The 12,194-nt window shown below is 45.5% G+C and overlaps 1 protein-coding gene across 1 annotated transcript in view; it reads left to right on the top strand.

Moving 5' to 3' along the window:
• The window catches only part of Epb41l4b (erythrocyte membrane protein band 4.1 like 4B), a 142,546-nt gene that overhangs the window by 104,714 nt on the left and 25,638 nt on the right, over nucleotides 1-12,194 (top strand). Inside the window, 3 exon segments of the mRNA XM_051187838.1 lie at nucleotides 2,238-2,363; nucleotides 6,329-6,396; nucleotides 10,081-10,179. Of these exon segments, the coding sequence (XP_051043795.1) occupies nucleotides 2,238-2,363; nucleotides 6,329-6,396; nucleotides 10,081-10,179 (293 nt within the window).

The raw sequence follows: 12,194 nt of genomic DNA, 5'->3' as shown, positions 1-12,194 counted from the left end.
AGCTCTTACAAAGGGGGAGATGACTGCAGAGAGCTAGGGAAGCTAGCGTGGTTGAGAGTTCAGGCTTTGAACTTCATCAGACCCTTCATTCCTGGCCCTTGGATCCTCTGTATGGTCCCGAGCAAGTAGTTGTCTGTGGCCCGGCTTTGTTTCTTCTCATCCACAAAATGGGGAAAATGCTTTCTATTTTCTCTTCTGATCATGTGAATCTTTCCCTTTTGGTGGACAAGAGTGTGGGATTGAACCTTGTGCCCTGCCAAACCGTAGAGCCAGCCCAAAGTCTGCTAAAGTAGAGATGACGAAGGTACCAGCAAGAGAAGCTAGCAAAAGTGGCTTAGCAAGATGGCTGGGCATGGAAGACACTGCTGCCAAGCCTACATTCAATATCTGGGTACCACATGATGGAAGGAGAGACCTGACTCTCCAAAGTTGTCTCTGTCTGCTCCTCACCCCCACACACTAAGTGAATAAAGACTTCAAGAGAAACATTTAAAAGATGCCTACCTCCAAATAGGATGGAAAGATGAGACTCCAGTGAGTCATGCACTTGAAATACGTAGCCAATGGCTGGGTCATGAAAAGTTCTTAGTACACATCAGCTACTGGCATCTTTCTCTATCATTACCATTATTGCTGTCATCGTCATCATCATTGTGGTCATTATTATCATCATCGTCATTCATCATGGTTGTCACCATCATCATCATGGTCATTACCATCATTGTCATCATACTCTATCTTTTGATTGTACCCTATAGAGAAACACCACTGAGATTTTATTTTGGAACACCTGCCTTTGTCCAGTACTCAGTAGCATTACTGATGTCTCTTCTCTCCCAAGTACTTCTCTTGCTTAATGGGCAGTTCCTTTGGTTCCTTCCTGGATTCCACGCCCTATTTCTTTATTAAATACATTAGTTACCTACTTGCCCCGCACTTCCTCTGTGACTTTCATAATATTCCTACAATAGATACCAAGATGACCAATGGGACTTCTGGTTTTTCTGAAGCCGGCTTTCAGTATGTGGCCCAAGGCTCACTTTGAACTCATCATCTTCCTGTGTCCACCCCCTGAGTGCTGAGGTCGTAAACAAGTGCCACTATGCCTAACCTCAGTGAGGCGTTTGATTTAGAGAATAATAATTTCAGGACTTGAGGAAGTTGAGAACTTTAGAATATTTCCTTCTTGCCTTGGTGTGTGGTGGCTGACTTGCCACAGTACCTCCTGAGACAGCTGAGGTGGCATTCGCAACCATGAGGTCTTGTGCATCTCTTATTAAGCACATATCTCTTTTGATAATAAGTGTGTGTCACCATAATTGTCTATAGAAGGTATTTGTTGGAGACTCAGTCTGGGTCAAGCACTATATTGTGCTGAGACGTGCAATGACCATGACCTACAGTATGGTGAGCAATTAGATATTATTTCCCCAAAGTGGCATGTCTACCATCCAAGATATTTCAGGCCTACGCACAGGGATGAATAAATTTTATTTTAATCACTGTGTAAATACCATGTCTACTACAATAATAGTTATAACGCCTTTTGATTTCAAAGATATTATTCTTTGAACATGATTCAAGTATAAATAAATGCAGTCCCAAGTAATCCACCTTAATTGAGTCACATGAACTTTAGGGACATATTCACTTAGCGCTTGGGAGATGGCAGAAGTTGTGAAATTAGTAGCAAATTCCTGAAGTCCGCTAATGTGAGGCAGGGGTTGGCAGTGTGGCTCCATGATAGAGCATGAGGCCCTGGTCACACCTGCTGCATATAAATTAATTAATTAAGTAACAGATATTTAAATTTCTTACTGAGAGACATGGCTTCCAGGAAGATTTACTGAACAAATAACCAGCAAGTATTTTGTGCTCTTTTCCTTGACCCTGCAGATTATAGACTTGTGTGTTGCTATCTCAGAGTTTGAGCAGCTTGAGGGGATATAGCTCCAGGCTGGGCTAGGGAGGAGGTGCTGTGGCTGCTTCATACTGGAGGGCCCATTCCTGTCTTGAACCTTCACCATGATGCCTGATATGTCCATTACCCTGCTCAGTAGACAAAAGTGGGAAACCTCTGCATTGGAAAGCAACAGCTCAAATGGAAGTGTGTCAGGACACATACACACACATACATTCTTAGATCCCTGTGTTATTTGCTGTTGGGGTTGTTGGGGGAAAGTTAGAGTGTGTTTTCTTCTCTGCTTGTTCACAGTCTACCATCTGCTTTATCTCAGGCCGAGGAAAAGAAAGTTTCCGAGAAGACCCTTCAGACCCCGCTGCTGCCATCGCCGGTGGCAGATCACGTGAAGTGTAACATTTTGAAAGCACAGCTGGAGAATGCCTCCCGTGTGAATGCCCAGGTACGCGGGCGGGGTGGCTGCTCCTTCAGTGTCATGTTTCAGGATTTCCTCGGTGCCACACAGGAGGACAATGGCCAGTCAAGGGCCAGTATGGAGACAGGAGCCACCTCTTGGCATGGGAGCCTAGATGTTACTGTGTTTTTAATTTCTTTGTGAGGAGAGGTGCAGAGGACCATGCCATGGAGTGCTGGCTGAGATCAGAGACTGCTTGCGGGAGTCAGTTCTCATCTTCCACTACGTGGGTCCTGAGGTTTGAACTCTGGTTGTTAGGCTTCATAGCAGGCACTTTGACCTGCTGAGCTGTCTCACTGGCTCTAGGAAGCCTGGGTTTTCATGCAAAGAATTCCTAACCAGTGTGGCTATTATTTATGCAAGCAAATGGAAGACAGAGAAATGGGAAAAAGCAGTTCTTACATGCTAGTTGCATAAGGCCCTCAGCAGAGCTGCATCCTATTCTGGAGGGCTCAGTTAGTCAGTGAGGGGGCTAGTGATCTGCATGTTTCGGAACTAGCTCTCTGAACTGCACTTTGAGTCACACTACTCCAAGGGACTGGAGGTGGCGACTTCAGGAAGCACTTTCCATCCCGACAGCTTGGGGAACAAATGTTCTGAGAACATGGACATTTAAGTGTCTAGAGGAAGCGGCCCACGCGAGTGAAACTTAGACTTCTGAGCTCAGGTCCCGTGGCCTGCTCTGGTATCTAACTTTATGAGCTACTTGTGGCTTGGTCCCATGCGACGAGGAGGCGGGGTGGGGGATGTGGATGGGGATTTTGGTATTCCTAAAGAGGAATTGGGCACCAGAGTGGCCAGGTTGGGGTAATCCAGAACAGGAAGCTGTGAATTCCTTCTCTCGCGCCCCCTGTTGGCAAAGAAAAATTTGCTGCTTCTCAGCCCAGGTCCAAGATGGAAGGGTGAATTTGGAGATGAGAGAGGATAGTGTAATAACCGCCATAGAATTATAGCACAGATCACTGGCTCCACAGTGACCACTAATTATACTTTTTCTGCCACCCTAAATGAGGGTTCTAAGTCACAGTTGACATTCAAGGAGAAACCCATTGGCTATCCGTGCGCTGAAAACAGAATATAAAAAACTATGGTGGGCTGACAAGATGTCTCAATGGCTAAAGGTGCTTGCCACCACCCCCAGAAGGTCTTGAGTTCAATTCCTGGGATCCATATGGTTGAATAAGAGAGCCAACTTCCTCAAGTTGTCCTCTGACTTCCACACATGAACCATAACAAGCATGTCCCTGCATATATCACACACACGCACGTGCATACACACACACACACACACACACACACACATGCATACACACACACACAGTAAAAAGAGCAATTCAAAAAAAGGTAAGTTGTCCAAAAGCTCATGAGAACAATATGTAAGAATAGGCAGGCCTAATGAACCTACTATCTTTACTTACATTGCCAAGAGTTAGTATTCAGCAATGTCTTCATTGCTGTTTGCACAGTAACAGGCTATATGATTTAAATCCTCCCAGAAAATGCCATGAGAAACAAGGGCAAGCTTATAGGCTTTCTTCCACTTGGAGGCTGTCACGTAAACAGGAAGCAGGATAGCATAGACTATGTGTTGGAAAGCCAGATGGTCTGGTTCAGTACTTCTCAACTTTCCTAATGCTGGGACCTTCAATACAGTTTCTCATGTCACGGGGACCCCCAACCATGCAATGACTTCATTACTTCATTGCTATTTCATAGCTGTAATTTTGCTACTGTTATAAATCATAATGTAAATATCTGTGTATTCCTATGGTCTAAGATGACCCCTGTGAAAGGTTATTTGACCCTTTAGGGGTCACCTAAGGATGACAACAGCTGGCTCTGGTTTGAGTAGTGATCTATTTCTTAGTAATGTGACCTTAAACTTGTTTGCTAACTTCTGTAACCCCAGCATATACATACCAGATGTGATCCCATCCATGCCTGTAACCCCAGCACTTACTGGGATAGACACAGAAGGGTTGCTGGGGCTTGCTTGGTGCCAGCCTGGTTGTAAAGCCACCAGCTTCAGGTTCAGTAAGAGACCCTCAGAGGTGGACAGTAACTAAGGAGGGCAAGACTCTCTTCTCTAGCCTCCTCACAGCTGTACACACTCATGCACATACACCACACACTAGGACATTTCACACAGTCACAAGTTAAAGAAACCCAATAAAACAGAACAAAAGCTACCACCCTAGGCAACTGTGGAGATTAAAGGATACCGCATCTTACATTATCTCATGGAGATACAGATAGGAGCAACAAACAGCCTGGGGAATCGCTGGGGACACTGACTGCTGTAGGTGATGGCAGTGATACTTTTTACAGGACAGTCAGGTTGACTTCTGGCCTCAAACTGAGTGATTTCAGGACTGTCCGGGTGGCTCCCGCGAAATAGCCACTTAGTGGCAACCCTGACGACACTAGCATCTGCATGGCAGAAGAAGCGCATTAGCTCCCCCAAGTTGTCCTTTGGTCTCCATGTGCGTACTGGGCAAGTGCACACACGAGCGCACACACATACAAGTGTCATAAAAACATTTTTTAAAGCTCAGCTGTTTGAAGTTACAGTCACGACTGCTGGCCTTAACTGTACTCCCCCTGCTGTTTTCGTGTATGCCATTTTGTACTATCGCCAAGCAAATTAAACCGGTGTGTGTTTACGGTAGCTTACGAAGTTGACGGTATGCATATCTCTGCCATGTTCCCGGGGGTCTCACGCTGCACCAATCCCCTGTGGAGGATCCAGGTTTCTGCTACAGTGAAGATGTACTATATATGTAAAAATTAATTCATTGTGTACAGTGCGTGAAAGGAGAGAAATAGACCCAAAGAGAAGGGAAACATAACCACCTAGACAGCGGAAGGAGCTGAAAGCCGTGGAGGAGAGGCAGGTGTGAGAGCAGTAGTTCCAGGAACCTTAGCCCTGCAGGGTGCTTACTGATCACTCTAGAAATGATGCACAGCCTCCCACACCCTTCACAGCAGCATATGAGCCTCTTACAGAGTCCAAGAAGTCCGGCAGGAAAGGAGCATGCTTTATTTTCTACCGCCCTAAGGGCATGGACCACTTTGTAAATGGCTCCCTGTGATTTCCACAAAACTAGTGTTCTCAGGAACACCAGACCCTGCCAAAGGGATCCCTGGGTGTGTGTGGTTTGAGAGTTCGTGGGGCTAAGCGCCAATTTCCCCTGGGGTCAGTGCAGAGCACAGGTATATGGAAAGGAAGCCCGTGGTGCTGACTGGTGCTGACTCTGGAAAAGACTCTGATAGGAGACAGGGATGCATTCACACGTGGGCAGCTGTGGCAGGCTAAGAAGGCAGTGCCCTCCAAGTACCCTTGGCATTTATGCTCAGCACCTAATCAGAGCAGAGGCTGAGCATGAGGGCTGTGGGCTGGGCATCCCCCCCACTGACTGCTGTCGTACACACTATTCAGCTGGCTGTGTGGGTGTCCCTTCCTCCCTTGTCACTCTCAGGGACTCACCAGAGGGAGGAAGGTCAGACTTGTATCAAAATCAAATGGCATCATTCCTTCCGGGTCTGTTCCCTGGATTCCACGTTCCTTTTAAAGCAGAGACTGCAAATGCTACTCGAGCCCATTCGTGTTCTTGACACACAGAGTGATGTAAGGGATTGCTTTTTCCCACACCACCCCTTTCTCATTCAGGCAGGAACTGACACATAGCAAGTGCTCAATAAAAGTATGACTGCAAGGACTGAGTGCATTTAAATGATCACATCTCAGTCCTTAGTGTGAATGACTCAAGAATCCTTTTTTGTTGTCGTAATTGCTTCCTATGTAAACAGAGTAAGTTTGCAGTTGATGGGACACTTGGAGAATTACCGCCATGGTTCTTCCCAGCTTTGCAGTCCTTTGGATGCATGGGACCTGCAAGCTTTTTTATATGCCGAACTAAGTTAACATTTGCCTAACTTGTTTTCTTTGACAGATTGGAAAGGAGGAGCCCACATTTGTAAATATCAATAAAAAATCAAGTCTCCAGGACACTAATGTAAGGTCTGTTGCTTCTTGTTTGAATGGGGAAATGATACCGTGTCTTCCTGTTATATTGGAAGTATTGCTCCTGAGGAAACTGGGTGACAAAAGCAGAGAGGGAAAACAAAACAAACTGGCCCTAAGGAACCAGTTTAAAGACCTCCTTTAAGCCTGGCGAGCATTGCTTAGTTCCAGATTGACATTGGTGCCTGTTGTGCTGTTGAGGAATGCAGCCCCCTTGAGTACCTTCTGGAGTGTGCAGAGCTGACCTTGTAGACCTCCAAGAAAGAGGCTCACAAAGCTCTGCTCTTGAGAGTGTTGGTAACACAGGAAAGAGGGCCTTTTCCGGTAGCTTCTCTTCACTGCTCTTTCCTGGGCTTGTCATTTCTGAGCATCATCAGAACTGGAACCACACGGGTTCATTGATGCTCTCCATCCCATGCCCCAGGGGAAGTCCCCCCCCTCTCAGCCCAAGTGACTGACAATCTGTCATCACGGCAGTCCTTTCGCCTTCTATGTGGTCCATCATCACCTGCTCTTCAGAGGGCTTCCTTGGGTGCTCCTCAAATGCACAGCAGTCTCTTATTGAAAATCCCAGGTCTGGCTGGGGAGGTTAACTCAGTAGAGAGCCTGCCTAGGGTGCTAAAGGCCTTGGCTTCCATCCTCAGTGACATAAAACAGACAAACGGATAAACAGAACAACACTAGACTCCTGGGTCCCACTGCAGTTCTCGAGATCTATGTGTTGGTGGAAGGGAGTAGGAGTGGTGGCAGGGACAGGAAAAGCATTTCAGTGAATGTCTGGGTGTCATAGGGAATTGTTATACTTGATGCTCAGAGCAAAAGCTAACATTCATCTATGTTGTCTTGTGAGTGGCAGTCTGTATTCTTATCCAAGTTTGTTCAAGTTTGTCATCTTTAAGGGATGCATTCCCTCCTGGACTTTGCGGGGACTTAATTCAGGCTGGCGGGGGGGGGGGGTGGCAGCTGAGTTGGAGAATTCTTTTCTATCATATACAAGGGTCTGAGTTCCATCCCCAACACTGGAAAAAGCAAACCAACCAAACAAAAGCCTTTTCTCCCTACCCTGTCCTCCCTCCTTCCTTCACCTGTCTTCAGGCTTGGAGAACAACATTATTATCTATTTCCTACCCAAGCTTGAAGCTCAAGAGTCCTGATACCCACCCACCCACTTCATCCCCTTGTCTAATTAGTCATCACGATGCATTAATTTGAGTTTTGTATTATCTCCAAAAACATGTCCAGGAACATAATCCTGCCCTTTCCTATAGCAAGCTTTGTTGTCTGACTATCTTTGGATGCCAGCCCTCCAAATAATGACTTGGAGACTTATTATTAATGATGAAATCTTGGTCTTAGCTTAGGAGTTTTTCCACTAGCTCTTATAACTTAACCCATATTTTTATTAATCTACTTTCTACTACGTGGCCTTTACCTCTCTCCCGTTCTGTGTATCCAACTCATTCCACATATTGATAGTGTTCCCCTCTTCCTCTCCCTGCCAGGAAGTCCCGCCTATCTCTCCTGCCTAGCTATTGACTGTTCAGCTTTTTATTATATCAAGCACAGCAACACATCTTCACACAGCATACAAAATTCCACAACACTTCCATACCCCTCGTTGTCTTTTATTCTTCATCATTAATACCTTGGCTCTCCTACCAGTACACTCTTCATGGCTCTGAGGACGTTTTTGCAGTGCAAGCCTGATAATGTCGCATCTCAGACTAAAACCTTTAGTGATTGTCATGGCCTTCATAGTAAACTCACCCTGAGTTTCCTCCTGACAGGTCCCTCCCTGCTTTCCTTCTGGTCCTAACCCTTCACCCTGCCCATGGGAACTCTTCTATGTCAGGCTGGTAGGGATGGAACCTGGCATTCAGCCAGACCTCCACTCTGTCTCTTATACTGGTGGTCTTCCCTGCATCTTGCTGAGAACCCAGGAAATAGGGTCATTTCAGGGACCATGTGCAGATACCCTGCAGTTCTGGCCTAGGGAACCATGAATTCAGCACATTGACTCAAATTCCTTATTCATTCTTTCCTGTGTTTATTCAGTGAGCATTTATTAGGCTTGCGTTGCATCCTTACCACATAAGTAGGTGATGAATAGAAGAGAGAATGGAAGTGCAGAAGTGTCCATTGACTTGCTCAGGGCCTCAACTTGTTTCCATGCCTCTTTGGTGTTAGGAGGTAATTACTGTTTTTTTAAAAAAAATATGAAATTAGTTATGGCCATAAGAGTATATTAAAGACTTTTCTTAATATCACTGTTTGGGGGCTAAGGAGATGGTTTAAATGATTTAAAGGCCCCCTGTCAAGCCTTACAACTTCAGTTTAATGCTCAGACTCACATGATAGAGGAGAAATGACTCTTACATGCTATCTGTTCTCCAGCTTCTGTATGTTATATACATACGCTTGTACATACACAGATAATATATGAGTGGTATGTGATTAAAGTCGGTTTTCAAATGATTCATTAGGTTGTCATAAATGTTTGAGGAAAAAGTAAAAGGGAAATTTAATATATTTTTACTTTTATTAATGTGTATATAGGTGCCTTGTAGACATAGTTTCCATCCCGCCTGGTCCCACAACCACTTTGTCCCAAATAAACACACTTTTATTAATTAGAAACTGTTTGGCCAATGGCTCAGGCTTCTTATTGGCTACCCCTCTCTTAATTATTAATCTATAACTATTTATCTGTGTATTTCTACATGGTCTTATCTTACCAGAGAACGTCCGGCATCCTATCTTCCCTACCTCTACATGGCATCTCTCTGTTGGCTTCTCTCTCTCTCTCTCTCTCTCTCTCTCTCTCTCTCTCTCTCTCTCTCTCTCTCATCTCCCCAGAATTCTTCCTTGTCTGGTAGCCCTTTCTATGCTTCCTGCCTGGCTACTGGCCAATCAGTGTTTTACTCATCAACCAATAAGAGAAACATATATAGAGAAGGACATCCCCCATCAGTGCCCTGAGAGGCTAGAAGACAGAGCATCATATCTTCTGGAGGCATTATGGGTAGCCGTGAGACACCCAGCATGGGTGCTGGGAATCGAACTTAGTTCCTTTGGAAGAGCAGTAAGCATTCTTAGCCATTGAGCCATCTCTTAAAAAAAAAAAAATAAGCAAACAAACAACAAAAAGCATTTTCTCATATACATAGTATTAAAATATTTAGAAACAGTCCTAAGGTTCTTCTGATTAAACATTTTCACTTAAAATATACTGTGGATATATTATTTACTGTTCACTGTAGCTTCCTTCTATACTACAGTTATAGCCCTTGTGGACTATTAGACTAAGTGTCATGGCTGCCAGACACTGAGATCTAAAGCTGTGTTAGCCATGGATTTTTCTGCATTCATTTCACAGCAAGACCTGGCTATAAACCAAACCCTCATATTAAGATAGGGAGATTTTGAGGCAAGCCAGTTACTTTTAGTTCCCTACTTGCTACAGTCTCATCTCTATACTTTTTCTTGTTTATTTGATTTTGGAGTATTCTGCATTTGTAATATAATGTCAATTATTAAATAGAACAGAAAGTCAAGAGTAATTGGATTTCTGGACCATGAGAATCAGTAAGCTGTCTATTAACTGAGAAGCAGTCCAGAAGCTAATACAAGAACACTAACGTTTTTGTCATTGTTTTGTTTTTGTTTTTGCTATGTCTCTAGAAGCCCTATTCCTATACGTGTGGAAACAGCCCAGCCAGCTATGGAGAAGCCAGAAATCAAGCCTCCCAGAGTGAGGAAGTTAACAAGGCAGTACAGTTTGTGAGTTCTGCGTTTGTCTACCCCCATTATACATGAACGTTTAGTGACAACCCTGCCCCAGGCTCCATCTAATCCCCATTTAGGTTGTGATGGCACCAGAGTTTTCTCCATGAAAACGTCACACAGTGGGCACACTTGTCCTCACTGGCTATGGCTTAGTAAACTCTTCCCAGCATCCAGACTTGTTACCACCTCACAGAGGTTTGGGAGTCTGGCACAGCCTCTCCGGGCTTCTCTGTTGGGGTCTCCCACAAGGCTACAACTTGTCCCCTGGGGCCTCGGTCACCTTTGAAGGCTTCTTTATGCGGTTGCTATCAGAACCCACAGCCAAGGGGGTTGTTGGATCCAGGTTACCCTAAGCCTACAGTCCTGTAAGGTTTCTCTGTCTGAGAGCATGTGAGAGAGAATACCAGCAAGGTGTAGGTTAGTCTTGTATAGCCTCATCGCAGAAAAGACGTCCTGTTGTTTTTGCCATGTTCTGTTTATTGGAAACATGTTGCTAGGCCCAGCTCACACTCTAGAGGAGGATTGCGTGGGTGAATGATTACTAAGACACGAACCACCAGAGGCCATAGGACCAGCTGCCTCTGCACCCCATGGCTTGATAGTAAAGTACTTAACATGATCGGGCAACAGAGCCCGAGAGATGCATGGAGCTACATGTGATGTCAAGCCCCCCCCCCAGTTTTCTTCCACTTAATCCAACGAAAATCTCTGGGCTGCTGTTCCAGTCACAGCAAAGTGGCTGTGACAGTCCCCATCTTCCATCTCACCTTGTAGTCTGATAATGTACTGGAGGCAGACAGACTTGTGAATGACAGCCCAAACAACACAGGTGAGGTCTGGAAGAAGGGCAGGTGGGCTCAGTGGGCTCAACCACTGGTTAGAGTACTGACAGCAATGACATACCTATTTTTGGCCCTGGCTGTGGCTCAGGCACTACACTTCGGTGTGACGTTTATCAGAGAGCTGCAAAGGGATCTCCAGGCACAATGGAACACGTGGGCAGTCTAGGGCTTCAGAGGTTTCAGATGACGTCCAGGCGCATTTGTAGCTCTGGGATCCTAAGAAATGAACACTGTGAATGAACCTTTCTTTCTTTTCCATTTTCATGTGTGGTGTGTGTGTACATGCATGTTTGCATGTCTGTGGGCACACATGTGTGCATATGCACTTGTGTGTGCATGCATTTAGGGGACAGAGGTTGATATCAGGAATCCACACTATTCATGGAGGCAAGTCTCTCAGTCAAAGCCAAAGCTCACTGACATGGTTAGTCACTAACCAGCATGCTCTGGGGCCCCTGTCTATGCTTTCGGAGGCTGGGATTACAGGCAGCCCACCAGGCCCACCCAACATTTATGTGGGTTCTAGAGATCTGGTCCTCAGGTTTGAACTGCAAATGCTTTAACACTGAGCCATCTCTTGAGTCCCCTTTTCTCACTTTTTCTGTTCTTCCATTCCTTTCTTTCACAGTGTTGGAGACCTTGCCAGTGCAAAGCAGGTGCTTACCATGGAGCTACATCTCTAGTCCATTTTTCACATTTTGTTTTGAGACAGGTCTCCTTACATTGCCCAGGCAGACTTTGAACTTCTGATCTTCCTGCCTCAGTGACCTGAGCAGCTGGGGTTACAGGTCCGTGGCACCAGGACTACAAATGCTTTTCCTTCCTCTAAAGTAGCTCATACCCATCTCTAAGGGATTTCTTGAGGGGTCTGGCCAAAGACTGTGCTTCTGAGAAAACCTGTAGGGATTCAGGATGCAGAGGGAAGTTGGAGTGTAGTGCCAGAGGTGATCCCCAAACAGCCAGCAGAGATGTGCCATTAGCTGCTTGTGGGAAGGTAAAGGGGCACGTTCAAGGGGTCTTAAGAGTAGCCACATGCCACCTCACCAGCCCTGATGGAAACTTGGGGGCATATAGCAGCAATGTTTCTAGGAGAGCCAGAGTGGCTAGAACTCGGATAATTAACAGCTCTAATGACCTCTGGGGAACAAATTAAACCATGGAAAATCT

The sequence above is a fragment of the Phodopus roborovskii genome, unplaced genomic scaffold, assembly GCF_943737965.1.
Source record: "Phodopus roborovskii unplaced genomic scaffold, PHOROB, whole genome shotgun sequence".
NCBI classification, from domain to species: Eukaryota; Metazoa; Chordata; class Mammalia; order Rodentia; family Cricetidae; genus Phodopus; species Phodopus roborovskii.
This window is presented reverse-complemented; position numbering and strand designations above follow the sequence as displayed.